The sequence below is a fragment of the Felis catus genome, chromosome F2 (assembly GCF_018350175.1).
Source record: "Felis catus isolate Fca126 chromosome F2, F.catus_Fca126_mat1.0, whole genome shotgun sequence".
Lineage (NCBI taxonomy): Eukaryota > Metazoa > Chordata > Mammalia > Carnivora > Felidae > Felis > Felis catus.
The window spans coordinates 49,366,902-49,387,902 of NC_058385.1; the positions used below are offsets into that span (position 1 = coordinate 49,366,902).

Here is a 21,001-nt window from a genome sequence, read left to right on the forward strand (position 1 = left end):
TCCTGCTTAATTTTTCAAACTTTGATCAACTAGCAACTTGGTTAGTCATGGATATATAACTGTAGCATCTGTAATGTGCTCTGAACACTTAAGAAGACTCTTCACATTTAATAAGCAAGTATTGGTGTTAGTTGTTGACACAGCTCCACTTAGATCAATCATCTACAAGTATATTGTATGTATCATGTATATATAACAGGAAGTTCTTTTCAAGCTATTTACCAGTTATCTATAATGGATACTTTACAGATGTATTGAGAAACTAAGTTAAGAAAATCGCAATTGCATGAAGAATAAGACTGCCAGGTGAATTTGTTCGTCTGTAGTTTCTATTACACTGAGGTGTGATACTAGTGTCTGACTTGAAAATATTCTCTAAAAATTGGCAACTCTAGATTATTGACATGAAGAAACCCCACGTTATGTTTATTTAAAATGTATTCAACTATCAAGATCATTAGCAATATAAATGAACTAGAGTCTCATTTCTGTCTTCTCCTATAAACAATCAGCATCTAGGGGCACCTGGGTGGCTCAGTCGGTTAAGCATCAACTTCAGCTCAGGTTGTGATCTCGCAGTCCATGAGTTCGAGCCCTGCGACAGGCTCTGTGCTGACAGCTCAGAGCCTGGAGCCTGTTTCAGATTCTGTGTCTCCCTCTCTCTCTGACCTTCCCCCCGTTCATGCTGTCTCTCTCTGTCTCAAAAATAAACGTTAAAAAAATTTAAAAAAACAAAACAAGACAATCAGCATCTATATTTCTGGATTATTTGTCCTACAGTTGTCTGATACCTCAGATTCTTTTGTTTATTTTATCTTGCAAACATATAGTACTTTGTACTCTAAGGAAGTATTTAAGAATGCACAGTTTGATTTAGTCAGTTGGCACTTTTCCATGAAGTTTAACTTTTGTCGAGGGTTTTTGAAAAATAATCTTTACCAACCTAAGGAAATGCCCTTTTATTTCTACTTCTCTGACCAAGTTAAAGAAATATACCTGTATTCTTAATTTTCTAAGAATTACTTTAAAGCATAAAATGGTGTTGTATTTTGTCAAATGCTTTTCTTTATTTATTGAGGTAATCATATGATTTTTCTTCTTTAGTCTGTTATATTCCATTGTATAACTAAATTTTCTGATGTTGTACCATCCTTACATTCCTGGGGTTAAATGGTGGTTGATTGTGATAGGACACGTTTTCTAGTTGTTTTGGATTTTGTTATTTAAGTTTTATGTTTTGACTCCCTCCCCATATAGATGAGTAGAATTGGCCTATGCTTATCTTATGTCAAAATTACATTTGCCTCATGAAATGAGATATATGGCTTTCATCCTTTTGTTTTTAAATTTAATTTTATGGGATAATTTATAGAGGATATGATTCAATGGCCTTTAAAGGTTTGGAAGGATTCACCTGTAAAGTCATAGCAATTGTTACAAGTACTCCATTCAGACAGTTCCGCTCACCCCCATGACACCTGCAAATGGTTCTTGAACATACCAATAGCTTCCTGCGTCTCTCTTCCTGAGGGCATTTTAGGGCCAACGAAGTAGGTTTAACCCGAAAGAGAGGGGCAGAAGTGCCAACGAGCTAATAGATAAATTCCCTACCTCCTTGCCTCTTCGTATGATGATTCTGAGGGTTCCCTCAAGCCCAAGCTTCATTTGCCTTCAGAAATAACCTACTCTTTGTTTATTGGCTTTTCTCTTTTACATATTTTACGTTCCCACACTTTTGCTGTACTTTTTGGGATTATGTCTCAAATACACTACTTTGCATTCAAATCTTTGGGTCAGGATTGTGGAGAAACCCAAGAAAGATAAAAACCATCTGGGCCTGGGATTTTTTTTTTTTAATAGAAGAGGTATTTTTTTTAATTAATTTTTTTTTTAACATTTATTCATTTTTGAAAGACACAGAGAGAGACAGAGTGCGAATGGGAAGGGGCAGAGAGAGAGGGAGACACAGAATCCGAAGCAGGCTCCAGGCTCCGAGCTGTCAGCACGGAGCCCAATGCGGGGCTTGAACTCACAGACTGCAAGATCACGACCTGAGCCGAAGTCGGCCACCCAACCAACTGAGCCACCCAGGTGCCCCTAGAAGAGGTATTTTTAAGAATTTGTTAAATTGTGATATAATTCACATAACATCAGATTCATTGTTTTAAAGTATACAACTTAGTCTATTCACAATGTTGCACAACAATCATCAATAACAAATTCTAGAACATTTCCATCACCCTGAAAAGAATCCCTGTAGACCTTAGCAGCTAGTCCTATCTCCCTGCACACTCAGACAACATCTAATCTACTTTCTTCTCCCTGGATTTGCCTATTCTAGACATTTCCTATACACGGAATTACATAATATGTAGCCTTTGTGTCTGGCTTCTTTCACTTAGCATAATGCTGTAACGTTTCATTTGTATTGTAGCAAGAATTAGTAGCTCATTTCTCTTTATGGCTGAATAATATTTTATTGTGTGGATATACCACATGTTCATTTGCTCACCAAGTGAAGGACATTTGGGTTGTTTATACTTCTTGGCTATTATGAATAATGCTTTTAGGAACACACATTTATGAGTTGTTCTGTGAATATATGCTTTCAATTATCTTGGGTATTACCTAGTACAGGAATTGCTGGGTCATGTGAGAATTCTGTTTACGTTTTTGAAGAATTGCCAAACTATTCCACAGTGACTGCTCCATTTTAAGTTCCTGCCATCGGTGTACAAGGGCTACATCTCCCACATCTTTGCCAACGCTTCTTATTTTCCTTAAAAAAAAATTATATCCATTCCAGCAGGTATGAAGTTGACTTGGGTTCATTGGCTGTCCCCACCAATGTCCCCAGCCGTGTCCACCACGGCTATGCCTAGAGTCAGATGTGAGTCAGAGAGATTTGACACTGGATACCCACATCGCCTGCTCCATGAGCCTTAAAATGGACTTCATGTGACAAATTTAGTGTCCTTTGTTCATTAGAGACTGGGGTTTGAATTCTGACTGCATTGCTTCTCTGGTGGAAGACATTTGCCTATGTGACTTAAACTCTTTCAATCTTCAGTTTCTGCCTCCATGAACTTAGGGCAATCCGTGCCTATTAGATGAGACAACAGATATACAAGAATGAGAGGAGTGCCTGGAACATGGGGAGAACTCAAAAGATGCTACTTATCTTTGTTATTCTCGTTGTTAGTAGCAGGAGTGGTGTTGTGATGTAACAGTGGCTGGGGCGGTGGTGTTATTAGGAGTACCAGGGTTTGGGCTACAAACCAGAGCCTTGCTTTGCAAAGTGTGGTCTGAAGACCAGCAGAAGCAGCAGCATCACCTGGGAGATTGTTCAAGATGCAGAATCCCTATCTCTCTGCCGCTGAGATCTGAAACTCAGAATCTGCATTTTAACAAGATCCCTTGGTGATTCGAATGCACGGTACAGTTTGAGAAGCACTGGTTTAGTATACCATTTTGCTGCTCGCAACTTACCCAGCTCATTATAGCTGGCAGGTTCCACAATTTTGTTCTTAATTTGTTTTAACAGGGTTTTTTTGAGGTGTAATTGTTATACAAAACGTGCACATCTTTCAACAATTTTATGGCATTGAGCAAATGCATACACTTGTGCAAATATCACCATAGTCAAGTGTGACAAACAGGTGGAATCTGGAAAGTTCTCTCTCTTCTTCTTAATATTTATTTATTTTTGAGAGAGAAAGAGAGAGCATGAGCAGTAGAGGGGCAGACAGAGAGGGGGACAGAAGATCTGAAGTGGGCTCTGTGCTGACAGCAGAGAGCCCAATGTGGGGCTTGAACTCACAAACCATGAGGTTGTGACCTGAGCCTAAGTTGGACGCTTAGCTGACTGAGCCACCCGGGCCCCCCAAGAATCTGGAAAGTTCTTAAATGTTATTTTATTTTTTCTTAAAGACAATTTCATGAAAGCCCATGTATTTGGATTGTAGAAATTTGCTAAGCAAACAGATTTTAAAGTAATATGTAAAGTAGTATAAATATAAAATATTAATTCACTGTCATTCCTTGAACATGTCCTGGTATTTTCTAGGCACTTGGGATGCAGCAGTGAACTAAAACAGACAAACAGGGGCACCTGTGTGGCTAAGTAGGTTAAGCGTCCAACTTCAGCTCAGGTCATGATCTCATAGTTAGTGAGTCTGAGGCCCTCATCATACTCTCTGCTGTCAGCACAGAGCCCACTCCAGATCCTCTGTCTCCCTCTCTCTCTGCCCTTCCCCCACTGGTTCTCTCTCTCTCTCTCTCTCTCTCTCTCAAAAATAAATAGACATTTAAAAAATACAATAGAAAAACCTCTCTTACTTTTCTAGAGATTATATTCTAATTAGGAGATGCACACAACATAAGTAGTAGAGATAAACAAGTATTAAGAAGGTGTAAATACACTGGAAAAAAATAAAATCTAGATACTTCTGGGTGGTGTTGGCAATTTAATTTGGATGGCCTTAAAAGTGACAGTTGAGCAATGGCTTGAAAGAGACGAGGGAGTCAGTGTTGCAGATATTTAGGGGAAAAGCAGGCTAGATTGAGGTAACAGTGAATACAAAAGTCCTATGGTAGAGGCGTGCTTGACATGTTGGAAAATAACAAGGAAGTCAGCGTGGCTGGAGCAGAGCAAGTAGGTGGGGACAGGGAGGGAGAGACAGAATTAGAGAGGGAGACTGCAGAGGACCTTTTGGATCATTGTAAGGGCGTCGACACTTATCCTGAGTCAAATGGGGAGTATTTAAATGTTCTGACCCAAAATGTGACACGGCGTGTTACATTATAAAATACGTTGAAGGGTGTATTTGGCTGTTTAGCTGAGATAGATTAATGGGAAAAGTGAGACCAGGGTGGAACCTGGGAGACCAGTTATGAGATTATTACAATAATTTAGGCAGGTGATGGCGGTGACTTAGACCAGGTTGGTTGTGGTGGAGGTGGCGGGTTGTCATCTTTGTAGATACATTTTAAAGTAGAACCAAGAAGATTTCCTGGTGGAATCTATGTGGGATATGGGAGAAAAAGATTATTCCACAATTTTTGGCCTGAGGCAAACTGGGAGGGTTGAGAGTCACCATTAACTGCTTGCTGTGAGTAAGACTGTGGAAGGAGCAGTTTTGGGGTGAAGTTCTAGAATTCAGTTTGGGCATGTTAAAATTGAGATGAGTCAAAATACAAATGCACTGAATCTTAGATATAAGGCTGTGCTTTTACTGTTGTGCTGTGATAGTGTTGTGAATATCAGTACACTAGAATTGTGAAGTCTTAGAATAGTAAATCTTCCTTGGATAGGTCAAGTTGGACTTGCCTTATATTGAACTCTGCTGCAAAGTAGGTTACATGACTCTGTGATCAGTGATGTCACTGCCTTTTAGGACTCACAGGAGCAAGAAATACAGTTTGCAAAAGGAAGTCCAGATAGTAGTCTATGGCTTCTGGAAGTTTACTTACAGGAAACCGTGGAAGATCCCAAATAGTTTTGTCCCTTAACTTGAAAGTTTTAAAGAATTACTAGCAAGAATCTGAGAAACAGGTAAGTGAAGCTTTATACTTGGAACTTTTTGTTCTCTGAATTACTACCTCTTCCTTAAACATTTCTCCCTCCCAAGAGTGTTTCAGTGATTTCCAAATCACCATGTTTCTTTACTATTATGTTAGTATTGCATCTAATTTTATTCTCCCAATTCCCCTCAATTTGAATGAAGCACCATCATCGTTACCTTCTGTTAAACTTTGTATAATTATGTTCCGGCCTCCTTCCTTTTATGAGATGTCCTCTTCAGAAATTGTTCTGTTCTGTTTTCCATTTTATTTTTCTTAAAAAAATATTTTAAGTTTATTTATTTACTCTGAGACAGAGAGAGAGACAGAGAGAGACAGAGAGAGAGAGAGAGAGAGAGAGAGAATGCAAGCAGGGGAGGGGCAAGAGAGAGGGAGAGAATCCCAAGCAGGCTGTGCAATGTCAGCACAGAACCTGATGCAGGGCTCAATCTCTTGAACCATGAGATCCTGACCTGAGGCGGATGCTTAACCTGCTGAGCCACCTCGGTGCCCCTCTGTTTTCCATTTTAAATGAAACTTTCTATATGAATATGCTTTCTATTTAACAAAAATTAAACTTGCTTCCGCCCATTTTTAAATCATAATTTAAATTTAAATTTATTGAAATGATTTTATAATTCTGTAATTTATAATCATAACTTTCAAGTTCTTCTAAATGATGGAAAAGAAAACTGTCAGCTGGTAGGACATTTGTATTTGAATCTGAATTAGTATGCAGTGGAAAAAAATTAATAATTATATCATGTTTTGTAATATACTCTTTTTAAATTTTGTTAAATGGTTAAATTTTATTTAAAAACTCACTTTTTAATTTGTTAAATTTCCTCTATTTTTAACTGAGATTTAATTTATTTTTAGGGAAAAGATATAACAATGTAGTACTAATAACCAAAGGATCCAGTGGGCTCAACTTGAGTAAAGTGCTATAGCACAGACTAGTGGGAAAACTTAATAATTGCAGAAATTATTATTATTATTTCTTTAAGCTTGCTCAGTTGTAAGACTTGTCTGAAAAAAATTCCTTAGAGAAATTTAAGCTTGAAATGCAGTTATGAATTAAAATGAGATTTGAAATTCAAATAAATATTTATTATGAAGTAACAATGACCTATTCTGATATAATCACTATACTATTAAAAGCTTCTTAATGATTACTTTGGGAACCACTTCTCTAGTTTTTTGATAACATTGAATTTAAAACAGGGTTTGTAAAATAAATCACATGATTTGATGAAAAGAAAAGTAAAAATAACACTTCAAAATACGTACAGCTAATTGGTTACCTTTGATATGATTGTCTGACTCTTTTACTCACACCCCTCCATAAAAAATCCTGAAAATAAGCTATCCTGTATTAAAAAAAAATTATGAAAATTCAGTAATTGATTCTCATTTATCTCATATATTTATGTTAAATACATATTTACTTTCGTGATTATAAATATCAGTCAATATTTTTACTAGTCCCATTAACCTTAGTTGGTTACTAGTCTGACTTTCCTTCCTATGCATTCCCATCCCTCCTCCTGCTTTTTACCCCCTGCTTTTCTATTTTGAAATATTTCAAGGGGAACCTGGGTGGCTCAGTAGGGTAAGCGTCTGACTCTTGATTTCGGTTCAGGTCATCATCTAATGGTTTGTGAGTTCGAGCCCCTCATCCGGCTCTGTGTTGAGGATGCGGAGCCTGCTTGGGATTCATTCTCTCTCCCTCCCTCTCTCTCCCTGCCCCTCCCCAGCTCTCTCTCTCTCTCTCTCTCTCTCAATAAATAGCTAAACTTTAAAAAAAGAAATATTTCAAAACTGTCAAGAAGTTTAGAGAATAATACCAACCTTATACAGATCTTAGTATTTTGCCATATTTGTTTTATATTTTTCTTGTTTTTAGAGCTAGAGCAATTGTCTGAATACTTATGATTCCACCCATGTTTTTATTTGTATGGTTTAACTTGATACACATATGCTGCTAATCTATAGGGTGTGTGATTTTGCAAGGTTTTTAATGTTATAGTATGGATCATACTGTATATATTTTTCTGAAGCTCGTTTTATCTAGCTCTATATTCAGAGTTATCTCAACATTTAGATTCATCAAAACCCAGCTCATTCATTTTGACTGCTGAATAGAATTCTTCTGCATGAATGTGCTACACTTTATCCTTTGTCATGTTGGTTTAGGTGATCTAGGTACATACCTGTTCATGTCTTCTTGTGCATGCTTGAAAATTTCTCTGGGGTAGATATAAGATTTCTGGGTCATAAAGTATATAGGTTGCCATTTTCTGTTTCACTAGATATGGCAGAATGGCTTCCCCAACTGGTTGAAGTAATTTAGATCTTGAGAGAAACGTTTCTGAGTATTGGTTCCTCTACTTTCTCTCCAGTGTTTGGTATTGTCAGACTTCTAAATGTTGCCCAACTGATGGAAGTGAAATAGTAGCTCGTTGTTGTAAGTTTGCATTTTCTGACTGATGAGGTTAAGCACCTTTTTATTTCTTTATTGTTGACTTGGGTTTCTCTGTGGAATTGCATATTCACTCCCTGACCTATTATTCTATTGTGATGTTTGTCTCTTTCTTACTGAATACGGAAACTCTCCATATTTTCTGAATGGATACCCTTTGCTAACTGCATACCTTGCAATAAAACCTCTTCCAGATTGTTGTTTCTCTTTTTACTTTATCTTATTATTTTACTATTCAAAAGTAAACATTTCAATCCAGTAGAATTTGTCTTTTTTAATTTTAAATTTTTAGTTAACTTTAGTTAACTTCTCGTATAGATAGTATCATCTCGTATAGATACAATAAAAAGAAGAGAAAAAAATTTCTCCGTGTGTTGAGAGCTCTTAGAATCTACTCTTTCAATAACTTTATATCGTATACCAGTGTTGATTGTCGTACTAACATTGTACATTACATCCCTAGTACTTAGCTTATAACTGGAAGTTAGTACCTTTTGACCACCTTCCTCCATCCAGACTGCCCCTGGTAACCACAACTCTGGTCTCTTTTCTATGAGTTTAATCTCTTTTCTCTTAATTTATTTCTGTGTAAATTTAGAAGCTAAACTCTCAGTGCAGAGACAAAAATCTTTATATAACAGTTATGTTTGTTTTAACAGAAAGATGTTAAAAGTTAAGATTAATATTAGGGCATAAAACACACTACTTTAATATGTAGAGAGAAAAATAGAGTTTAGGTAAAGTAGAAGGAAGGAATAAAGGTTTAAGTTTAGGCAGGATTGTCGAGCTCGCTGTAATTTTTAATCCTCTAATTTCTCTGAGGCTTTAAGTGTGAGTTAAACTGTGTTTTCTTTTTTTCTCAGTTGGGTGTTTTGTTTGAATAAATAGTGCAGATATCTAAAATTTGAGTAATATTGACTGCATGGTGATATAATCGTTGTATTTTGAACTTAACTGTCTTTCATTTTCACTATCATTTCCTATCTTTCAATTAATATTTGGCATCTCAAATTGCCAAAACCTGAGATGGACCCCTCATGCTATGGGTATTGTAAAGCTGTTGAAATTGCTACTCAATTATCTGATTGTCATAGTTTTCTAACTTACTTGGTTACTTCTTGTAAGGTCGTGGAAATATGTACTCATATGATCTAACCACCTCAGTTCTATAATTCAATAGGTTGAAACCACTTTTATGTTCGTTTGATAACTCTTTTTGGAGAACACTCAAAAAGTGAATGAGTCTCTTAATACTTATGATAACTGCTCTCAGTTTTTTTTTTCCAAAGGAACTAGCTTATAGACAGTAGACCCCTTGCCATCCCCCCCCCCCCGCCACTCCCCCCCCCCCAACAATTGCACAGATTGTTCTTTTTGACTCTCTAAACTGGCTCTGTTCTCTAGTTTCTGACGTTTGCCTCAGGCCCTCCTACCTTGATGTTTGGTGCTATTTTTTTAGATTACTGACTTCAGTTAATTTTGCTGTAAAACTCAGCACTTTTAAAATGATTCACGTAACGTCAACTCTGGGTAGTATAGGCTATTGTCACATTCCCTGGGGACCACCTTGCCAGGGCTAGGTTCCTTTTCTATCTCTTCCAGCCTCCCTTCCCACAACTCCTGCCCAGAACAGAGGAAATTAGCTATTTTATCAGAAACGTGAAGCTCCTAGGACTTCTCTCTTTGCATGTGGATCTAGCCCACGCTTTGTACTTAGGCAATTATTAATCTCTGAACATAGCTGACAATGTTCACATCATGGTATAATAGGTATATTATATTTGAAGTGCCTCCCACTTTGGATTCTTTTCATCAGTAAGCCAGCTTCTTTTTTCTTTTTTGCCCTTGAGGCAATGGATGGGTGAAGAGAAGTTACAAAATGAGAAGCCTGGACCTTGTTACTTCAAGCCTGAAGGCAGTTGGGGACAGTGGTAGGTATGCAGAAAAGGGACGTCAAGGAAAAGCCAGCCCCTTTTACCCGTGTGCATTGTGGGGAAGGAGACAGAAGACAGAGGTGAGGCCGCTAGATGACAGAGGTATGTTCTAATCTCTTCCTTCCAGGCGTTGCCCCAGGAGGAGGATGCCTGTTGGTTAAATGAAGGGCAGCTTTACCCTTCTTAACATCTGAGGTTCTTGGAAGAGGTCACTTTTCAGGATTCTAGCACCACCTGGGGCATAGCTACTTCTGAGCGAATTCAGCAGTGCATCATGGTTAAGAAAGGGCCAGCATTAGCTTTCCAGAGCTTTCCTTAGTTCCAGTGTGGCATGGAGGACACAAAAATAGCTGCCTGTCCCTGTCATGACACTCCCCCCGTTCTGAAGTCTGGGGGATAAGGGATGAGATGACATTGCAGAAGAGGCTGCAGGACAGAGAGCTTGAGCCACGGCCGGACGGAGGATTCTTTGGGGGACTGAGAGGGGTCAGCAGTGCCTTGGGAGCTGAGGTGAGATCACGTCAATAGTGGAGCCCAATCCTGTCTAAATTGAAAAGCACCAGACTATGAATTAGATGAGCTGCAGATTTCAGCAAGAGAAGCCCCATGGAACAACTAGACACTTCCTTGGAAAACAGCAGGAAAAGGGGTAGAAGTATCAGAAATAGGGAATTTATCCAAAGGAGCTATTTAATAGACTAAAATTACAGGGGTGGTTTCTTAAAAAAAAAATTAGCTAGTATGCTGTTGAGGAAAACCAGACCAAAAGTAAAGAAATAAGCTGTGTTTCTTTGCAAGTGATTTTTCAAAGCTACAACAATTGGTAACAGAGAAGAGTTTGCAACAACTAAGATTTGGAGATGTTTCAGGTTAAGGTTTCTTCTGTCCTGCTGCTATCTGCTGAGAGACTAATGGAAGACACCATAGTGTTTTTTTCACTTCAGCCTGCAAGTGTGGTTGTAGCTGGAGAGGCCATGCTTGTAGTTCATGGGGAATTTGGGAAAGTCTTGCTGTTTGTCTTGGGGTATCAGATGAAGAAAAGTTGCTGATTTTTGTTTTGCAATCCAGAAACCTATTCTATAGAGACTACAGTGATCTCCTAATTGCGTAAGGAACATATTTGAAAACTCAAACCCTCTAGGATACGGGCCAGTCCTTCAGCTTTCCAAATCTGTCATGGCAGTGCTGGGGCCGGGGCTTGTCGGCTAGTAGGCACAAGTTCCATTGAATTCTATCTTTTGAGACACAGAGACATCGTGGGTCTGGTGATGGGAACACTTCAGGGTAACGCGGATTGAGCCTCTCTGGATTTCCAGGTCTCTTGTGGATCTTTTCTGAATCCTTGTTGTTTTTTCAAATACAGCCTGGGCCAGGGGAGAAGAAGGCATCGAGGGGTCTATGGTGCGAATGCATTCCTTTTGTAGCATTTGCCACAATTGTAATTGAAACACTATTTGCGCAATTATTTGTTCTGCCTATTGTCTCCCCCACGACACTTCAAATTTGTTTTGCTTATTGTCTCCCCCACAACACCGCAAAGTCTGTCTGTTGAAATGTATTTACTAGCTCTTAGCATAGTGTCTGGCATTTAGTGAATACTGTACGAATGAGTAAATAATTGATGAATTAGTGTTAATAGTTATTTGCCCGTCTATAAGTAAATTGGAATTTTATGGTCTGAATTAATTTCTATGATAAAGTACAGCTTCATCCAAGTTTATTTACTAATACTGAATGTAGTATTAATCTTTTAGTATAATATAGTAGGAATATATCTTTTAGTAGAATATAGTAGGAACATAGTCGAATATACTGAATATCGAATGTAGTATACTAATACTGAATGTAGTATTAATCTTTTAGTAGAATAGAGTAGGAACATTGTATTCAGTAGTGTGCTGATAAATGTTAACCACTGGTTTTCTGTGAGAAAAAGCCCTGGTTTGTGGCATTTTCCAATTTCTGTTGTCTAAATACACCTACCAGGGCTGATTTCAAGCTAACCCACATGACTTTGTTGAGTGTGCAGTTGGGAAGAAATGTGCACAACTGGTCCTTATGACTCAGTGAAAGCTGGCTCTAGAACACCACCAAAGTGCTTTCACACGCGAGTTTAGTAATGCATTGTTTATTTATTTATTTAATATAATTTATTGTCGTATTGGTGTCCATAGAACACCCAGTGCTCATCCCAACAAGTGCCCTCCTCAATGCCCATCACCCACTTTCCCCTCTCCCCCAGCCCCCATCAACCCTCAGTTTGTTTTCAGTATCCAAGAGTCCCTTATGGTTTGCCTCCCTCCCTCTCTGTAACTTTTTTTTCCCCCTTCCCCCCCCCCCCCATGGTCTTGTTTTTCACATACAGAGGCTACGTTGGTGATACACATTCACTACAGCATGTAGCTTAAAACGATTTTCAGTTAAGGTAACGCTATCGACTGTAAAGGATAAACTCCAAAAGTTTCTGTAGCTTAATATTATTGAGGTCTGTTTCTTATCTGTGTGAAATCCACATTGCTATGGCTGGTCAGCAGAGGGCTCTCTTCCAATTGCTCATTCAGGTTCCCGGGCTCCCTTTTTTGTGGCTCCTTTATCCCCGAGGGTCTTGAATGGGGAGCGTGATGGGAGTATATGAGAGTTTCTTAATGGTCAGGGGAATGGCATACATCATTATACCTGTAATCAAATGACCAGAACATAGTCATATGGCCAGGTCCATCCATAGCTACAAGGGAGAGTGAGAAATGCAGTGTTCTAAGGGAAAAAAGAAATAAGTTTAATAGCCAGAATCTTTTGTTTTTCTAGTCATGTGATAGATAAGCTGATCAATTTATATTCTTCTCTTACTAATGCACACATTTGTAATCAGGCTGGCAGTGATTAGAAATGGAGTCTAGTAAATTCTTTTCTCTGTTCAGAGTTAGCCGGATCTTAAGAGCTTGGTCTGTAGTCTAACCAATAATCCTTCCTTTCCCTGAATTACTGTATTCTTTATTATCCCTATTTAGAGAGAAATTATAGGGATTTGCAGAGCTTTAAAATTATTATATGCACTTGATATAATTTTGTTTTTGTTTTCTTTGTGTATTTGGCTTAGCTATTGAATTTATTATTTTTACATTTTCATTTTCTTTTTTAAATTAAAAAATTATTTTAGAGAGAGAGAGAGAGAGAGAGAGCATGAATGAGGGAGAGGGGCAGAGGGAGAGAGAGAATCTTAAGCAGGCTGCATCCTCCGTGTGGAGCCAAATGCAGAGCTCAGTCCCATGACCCTGCGATCATGATCTGAGCTGAAATCAAGAGTTGGTCACTCAACAGACTGAGCCACCCAGAAGCCCCTATTTTTATAATTTTAAAGACATTTTTAATTTTTCTTAATTTTTTTTCTCCCTTTCAAACCTACTAAGGATATTTGTGAAGTGGAACGTATGATGATAAGTGGCAAATTTGGGTCATTAGAGAGCATTCCTTCTCTTAATATTGCTATATTACTTTGAAAATTTTGGCATATTTAGAAACGAAGGTAATAATGCCTTATAATTTTGAATTCGCTATGTCTTTGTATTCTCAGGGCTTCGGTGTGTTTGATATTTGCGAAGATCAGCAAAACTAATAGGCCCCAACCATGACTATTTCCAAGCGTACATATTACTGAGATATTTTTTAACAGCCTTCATCATATGATACACACTTGCTGATTAACCTAACTGCTTAAAGGGTTGCATTAACAAAACTCTGTGATTTTATTCCCAAATTAGTTTAATTTTGTTTCATAGATACATAACTCACCTCTAATAGACATTAATAGTTTCATAACCAGTTCGTTACAAGTCACATATGCATATGCGTATGCGTTTGTGAGATGGAGTCCCATATGCTCAGTGTATAAGTTAAGTTGCTCTGTGCGTGAGGGGCTTCAAGTGAAAGTGTCAGCCTCTGTACTACTTCAAGTGAGTGGATTTGTTTACTGAACTTTTAAGATGAATAAACTATTAATCCAAGAATGAGAGGAGATAGCAAAAGAAGAGAAGAAAGTGAATTGGGTATTAGGATATGAGACTACTAAGAGCTGGCAGTTTAGGAGGGGACAGAGTGTCTAGTCAGAAAAGGAGCCAGCGTGGGTATCCCAGAGAGTGTAGGGAGAGTGTTAGCGCAGTGAGTCTTTAACAGGAATCCAACATCATCCTTCGTGCCTCGTGCTCATTTGTCTCATATTAGTGTCCGCTGGGTGTTAACAGATGAGGAAAACGAGGCCCACAGTTCTTCCTAGTCTTTTTCTAATTTGGGGCTACACAGGAATGTTGCTGTCACCATTTGGATGCCGAATAGTTCACACTGAGGTAAATTGGGAAGGCGGCTCATGGCCTTCCATAGTCACTGGGGAGCACACCTGTAACCCGTTCCTCGTATCAAGCTGGGAATCTCTGCCTCAACCAATGGTTCTCTAACTTTATCAGGCATCAGAATCACCTGTAGGATTTGACCAAAAAAAAAAAAACCCACAGATTTCTGGGTCCTGTCCCAGAATTCCTGTCTGGAATGGGGCCTGGTGATCCTGATGCTGTTGTGTGTCCCAGAGGATAGTCTTCGAGAATCTCTGTTCCAGAAGAAGTTAAGTAACCTACTTGTGACAAATAATGAAGCAGGTTGTTTCTGCAGATGATCGTGATTGGATAGTTGTCTGACTCACGAACTCTGTTTTATTGTCAGTTAGCAGGCACAAAGGATATTAATCCTCAATATTCTGACTTATTCCAGATGAATTCATATTGTGAAATCAGGTGGCTTCTATTATCACTATAATATGAATAGTTATTTATTTAAAATAAAACGAAAGTTGAGATTCAAACTTTATTTGAACATCATTTTGTGGTTCTATTATTTAGTTTACCTTTCACTTTTAAGAGAGAGCTGCAATACTGACTTTTGTCACAAGGTGGCATCAAAAGCCTGAAGAGTTTGGTTGAAATTTGATTTCTGAGAGATATATTTCATGAACATTCAAAACAAAAGAAATTTGTACTATGAGGTAGTTTTGTTTTTAATTTTGAGTGATATTTTGTTATTTTCATTTCAAAAATGCTTTCTTATTATAAAAAAAATAGGCACACATATATGTTGACATTATTGATGACTAATCCCTTTGGAAATCAGTGAAACATATATCTTAGTGTAATAATATCAGATATCTTACTATCTTTCCCCGAGAAAGATTTCAAAAAAATTCAAGTTAGCAAGCAATTAGAAGGTCTTACTGTCCTGTGCTTGATAGTGTCTCTTTATGCAAATAGAAGATATAAACCCTGTCCCCAGTGAGCTTTGAATTTAATTGGGGAAAAAAGAAATGTATATACAGTTCAAAGAGATAACAAAATAATAAAAAATGATTAAGTACAATGCATGATATGGATTATACAAGCAATATGAACAAGAATAAGGGCAATTAAAAATTGTAAATGGCATTTTACAGAAACATCCTTATATCAGTTGAAAACACCATAATGAATCTTCTTTTTACTGCAATTATCTATCACTATTATAAGTTATTTAAAATATGAAGAAGTGTTTACTAATCTTGAGAGCCATGTAAGATTCAGTTTTGACATAAACATCAGAAAATACTCACTTGAAATATGAACTCACCTTTTATTTCATGAATATATAATTTTATTTTTTTCTGATTAATAGAAAAAGATTTCTTAGAAGAGGGTGAAGATTTTCTGGTCACACAAATACCAGCTGTAATATTCTTAGATTTCTAGAGTCTGAAAAACCTATCTATGTAGATATCTATATCTACACTTGATCTTGAAAAAATTCAAGTGTAGGAGGGTGGTTACCTGGGGATGGAGAGAGGGAGAAAGGGATTTGCTGTTTAATAGACTGAGTTTTGCAAGATGAACAAGTTTTGAAGATATATTTCACAACTATGTGAATATACTTAGCACTACTGAACTAAGCACTTAAAAATGGTTACAGTGGTAAATTTTTCTTATAATAAGAATAAAAACAAGTGTCCTTCTATAAATTGGGCAACTAATAGGTTTTTATTGAAGATCAACAATGTTCCTAGCTTTATGTTAGCGATTAGGAGCTACTTCAAAGAAATAAATGCCCCTTTAAGAAGCTTATAATATAGTTAATTGATGATAGATTAGCCTCATTCCCGGTAGGTAGGTGATCTACTGGAAGTCTAACATCTACCAAGCATTGTGCTAGACATTTTGTATAAATTATTTCCAACCTTCAGTTCTCAAAACAATATAGGAAAACAAGCATTATCATCCCTATTTCTCTATTGTATCATTAAGGAAGCTAAGTTTTATAGATACGAAGGTTTATTGCCTTGTTCAAGGTTGCAAAGTTTCTAATCTTGGAGTTGGTATTTAAACCCAAGTCTGTCTAGCCTCAAAATCCATTTTCCCTATACTATACCGTGCTCCTCATTTAAATAAAAAGTAATTGAAAAGACTACAGATAAACAACTAGTAATTTGGTGCTCTTGTTTCGTATTTCTGCTGTCAGTTAGCATTGTTTCATTATAATTACTCGGACAAAATTAAAAGAAAGGGTATGTGATAGAATTAATATTAGCATTTAGTCTGGATTACATTTTAACCTGAGAAAGGATAACCATGTAATTTTTTGTTGGTTTGAACTGTCTTTTTATTTGTGTTTTAACTTTTGGAAACACTAATCTTTTTCCCTGTGTATTCGTGTGCAGGTTATGTGGGTATGTAATTTGTGCCGAAAACAACAAGAAATCCTCACTAAATCAGGAGCATGGTTTTATAACAGTGGATCTAACACACCACAGCAACCTGATCAAAAGGTTCTCCGAGGACTGCGGAACGAGGAGGCGCCTCAGGAGAAGAAGGCAAAACTGCATGAGCAGGCCCAGTTCCAAGGACCCTCAGGTGACTTATCTGTACCTGCAGTGGAGAAAAGTCGATCTCATGGGCTCACAAGACAGGATTCTATTAAAAATGGGTCAGGAGTGAAGCACCAAATTGCCAGTGACATAGCTTCAGACAGGTAAACATTTTGTTTAATCTTTAGGTAAACATTATTTTTAATCTTCATTCCAAACAGAAATACAAATACATTGAAATGTTTAGGCAACGAGTTATCTAAATGTCATGTAAATGTCCATGTGTTTTATATAAATGCTGAAAGTGATGTTTAGGACTTGAGCTATTAGAGGTTTGAACAATGTTAGGTTTAATGAGGGAGCGTTAGGTTATCTGATTTTCCAGAATGAAGAAATGAAATAAAACAGACTAGATGGAAGGTTATTGGCATAGGAAAGGCAGACTGGGATAAGAGCAGTGGGAATGAAGAAGAGACGGTTTTAAGACATTTTAGAGAGGTAGAATGGAACAGACTAACCACAAGTGGGAGGTAAGAGAATGGGGAAAATTACTGATGTCTCTAGAACTTCTACGTTAGGCTGAAGGTGGAGGTAGTTTCCCAAGGAGGCAAATAGACAAAAGGGTTTCATGAGTTTTCTGTATCTGTGGGCTATTTGGGATCAATTCTGTTGGCTTCTTCATGTTCAAAATATGAGACTATAAATAGTATTTATGGTTCTATATTTCCTACCTTTGAAAGGGGAGAATGAAAAAATTTCATGGGAAGATTATTTTTCTATACCGTATTCCTATTTGAATTGAAAACTAAAAAAATCTGTATAACACATCTGGTTTATACTATTTCTGTTGTCCAGAAGTGGCCCATACATTTCTGTGTGACTACGTACAAAGTCATGCATTTGAGGAAAAACAAATCTATAATTATACTAATAGGATGTTGGGTTCTGAGCATTCATTTATCACAGGTAAGACAACTGGGAGTCACCTTATATTGTGCCTAAAGTTGCCACCGTAATGTGCCGCGGTGTCTTGTGAGAATAATAAAATGATGGCTTCACCAGTTCTTTTGAAAACTAGCAAAAATGAAACAAGGTAATCCTATCTTTGGGGAAAACAGTGGTGGTTTCATGGCTGAAATACTCTGAACATGTCTCAGTCTAAAATCTCAGGAACCCAAGGGTTTTAAGTTTAGAGGACCCTCTTAGTTTGATTGAGGTCCACCTTAGGCAGACAAAATAATTTGGAAGGCAATCCCAGACACCACGTGTAGAGGAGTGAGCAATGATCCAGTTAAGAGAAAAAACACAATACTGCACATTCAAGAGCAGATTACCTCTTTTGGCAAACGAGTCTCAATTTTAGTGGGACTTCCCAGAGGCAGGGTAGAATGGCCTCAGAGTTATCTTACCTCATGGGCAAGGAGATGAGGTATTTATAAACCCTACCTCTCCTTTGTTATCGGTCTAGGGTTGTTCTTGGAGGGTGTTAAGTCTTTGGAACTCATTCTCCAAGCAGGTTCTTTTGGCCAGAGAAAGCACTTAGGGAGATATAGTACGACTTTGCTATGCAGGGACTGGTAGATGATGAGGCAGTGTGGACTGGGACCGTGGCAGTGTCTGTCATACGAGGACTTTAGAAATCAATAAAGTCTGTAAAATGACAACTATCATGGTCATGGTATATGAACTTGGATAAAAAGATAGATGATAACCAATGGAGATAGAATTTTTAAAGAATTTCTAACACATTTTTAATGAATAAGTCAAATGAATAGTGAGAGCATAGACACATTCTGTAAAAACTAGATAGATGCATGAGATAGTCTCCTTTGGACTTTAGAAAGGTAGGTTCAGGAAGAATAAAGGGAAATACTAAAACATTGGGTCACATAATAGACGATTACGTTTTGGAATGTATCTCATCAGGAAGTTGTAGACGTTTAGAATAAATCCAGTAAGTTTATGAATGATTAATTCATCTCTGTAAGGAAGATAGAAGCACATCTCTAATCTCTGTAGAAGGTGGTGATGAGAACAAACATATCTTTCAATATTATCTCTGAACTCTTCTTTCATTGGCAAAGTATTATCAGCAAAAAAAAAAAGAGCATTTGTTTTATCATTATTAAATGCAGATTCGACAGCAATTTGTTTTGTTAAGTGTGTATGTATGAACCCAGTGAATTCTTTCCCCTAGGGCATGGGGTGGGTCATGGGTCAGCAAACTACGCCCTGAAGCCAAATCTGGCTTGCCACCTGTTCTCCTCCCCCCCCCCCTTCCGTAAATAAAGATTTCCTGGAACACAGCCATACCTTTCCATTTACTTCTTGTTTATGGCTATTTTCAGTTCCATCTCCAGGGTTGAGTAGTTACAAGAGACCATATGGCTCTCATAGCCTAAAGTATTTACTCTCTGACCCTTTACAGAAACTGTTGGCCAACTCCTACCCTAGAGAGTAGTTAGCTCTTTTGTTCTGCTAATGTCTCCTTTCTTTGCCCATTTTCTTTTGTTACTGTTTAAATTATTTCAGTTAAGCCTGCTTTCTTGTTCTGCTCTCTCCCTGTCTGCCGCCTAGCCTCTCTCTCTCTTTCTTTCCTTCCTTTTTGTCTGGGTAACACCCCCCCCCCCCCATCTCTCTGCTCCTTTTTTGTCCGTATCTATTCTCTTTCTTACCAGAGTGGATCTTTGAGCAGTTTGAGTTGGACTGTGAAATGGAGCTACTGATAAGGAATATAACTTCAGTTTAAAGTATTATTAGTGATTTGTCTCCTCAATACCATTCAGAAACTGGTGGCCACAAAAAGAGAAGATTTGATTCAATTATTTTAAATCTCTGTGGATCTTAGAATTGTGTTTGACAGGTACAAAAGTATGTTACTTATTTTTCTTTTAAGGCGTCTCAGATTGATCTTTAACCGCATTCTGGGGTAGTTTTGACCTGTTTTATGACCTCTTCCCTCCCAGGTTTGGGCACAGTGCTTTACGCATAGACCCTTAGTATTTATTGAGTGAATGAGTATCAGTTGGCCCTAGATCTTAGTTTTTAGTTAATAAGAATTTACTTAATTAGTTTATTCATAAAATGGTAAATACTTATTATCAATTTGGAGGTAAAATATTGTTAGAGGTTTTCAAATATGTTTTTTTTTAATTTCAGAATAAGTTTTGAAATAGCCATTTAAAAAATTATGTACAGTTGGCTTACCCTTTGTCATGCCCCTCAGGAATGCCCAGTGGCTTCTCAGTCTTTAATTTACATACTATAATGTGGTGATCTTATTAAAATATAGATTTTAATTCGGTAGGCCTAAGGTAGGGCTTGAAATCTGTATTTTTAACAAGTGATGCCAATACTTGTAGTGAAGGCCAGTAGTGAGGCGTCTAAGAATATCTTAGGAAGGGAAACACCAGTGGCCTTTAATAGCTCAGTGACAGTTGTCTTCTGTACCATTGCCACCAAGAGGCATATATAAGTGAACATGTAAGGTTCTTGGAAGATACTGTTCTGACATATTTTTTTAATGTTTATTTTTGAGAGAGAGAGAGAGAGAGAGAGAGAGAGAGAGAGAGAGCAAGTAGAAGAAGGGCAGAGAGGGAGACACAGAATCTCAAGCAGGCTCCAGGCTCTGAGCTGTCAGCACAGGGCTTGAACTCATGAACCATGAGATCGTGACCTGAGCCGAAGTCAGACACTTAACTGACTGAGCCACCCAGGTGCCCCGAGTTCTGACATATTTATTGAGTGGGGGTCAGAAGGTGGAAACCAGCTACCTGTTGGCAGATGGACTACATTGATGTGGTTGCAAGCCCCTGGCTCCTTTATTACGACATGGTGGCTGAGCATTTACTTATTTATATATGTTGTTTTTTAAAATACACTTCTTATTTATTTCCTCTTTATTATACAGTTAGGAATATATATCTTAAGTAGTACATATATAGTTATATTTTTTACCTCTGAATTCATTTTCAAGATGGTCAAGGGGATGTTAACAAATATTTGTTTTACAAAGAGGCCTTGGGATGGAGGAGGGTTGTGAACCTCTGGGTTAAGGAATCAAAGGTGGGATCTAGAAGAGGGTGGGTGAAATAACCATTTAAAAAACTATATTTTTTGTTAAGAAAATAAAATTATGTAAAAGTTAAAGTA

At 37.6% G+C, this 21,001-nt stretch overlaps 1 protein-coding gene across 39 annotated transcripts in view; it reads left to right on the top strand.

Annotated features, from left to right (window-relative positions):
• RIMS2 (regulating synaptic membrane exocytosis 2) overlaps positions 1 to 21,001 on the top strand; it is a 612,755-nt gene that overhangs the window by 165,199 nt on the left and 426,555 nt on the right. For 38 of the 39 annotated variants that reach the window (XM_045050079.1, XM_045050046.1, XM_023248368.2 and 35 more), the window contains one exon: positions 16,703 to 17,013. In XM_045050079.1, the coding sequence (XP_044906014.1) occupies positions 16,703 to 17,013 (311 nt within the window). Of the gene's footprint in view, positions 1 to 16,702; positions 17,014 to 21,001 lie in introns of those variants that run through there. The other variant, XM_045050063.1, reaches the window with a different exon arrangement.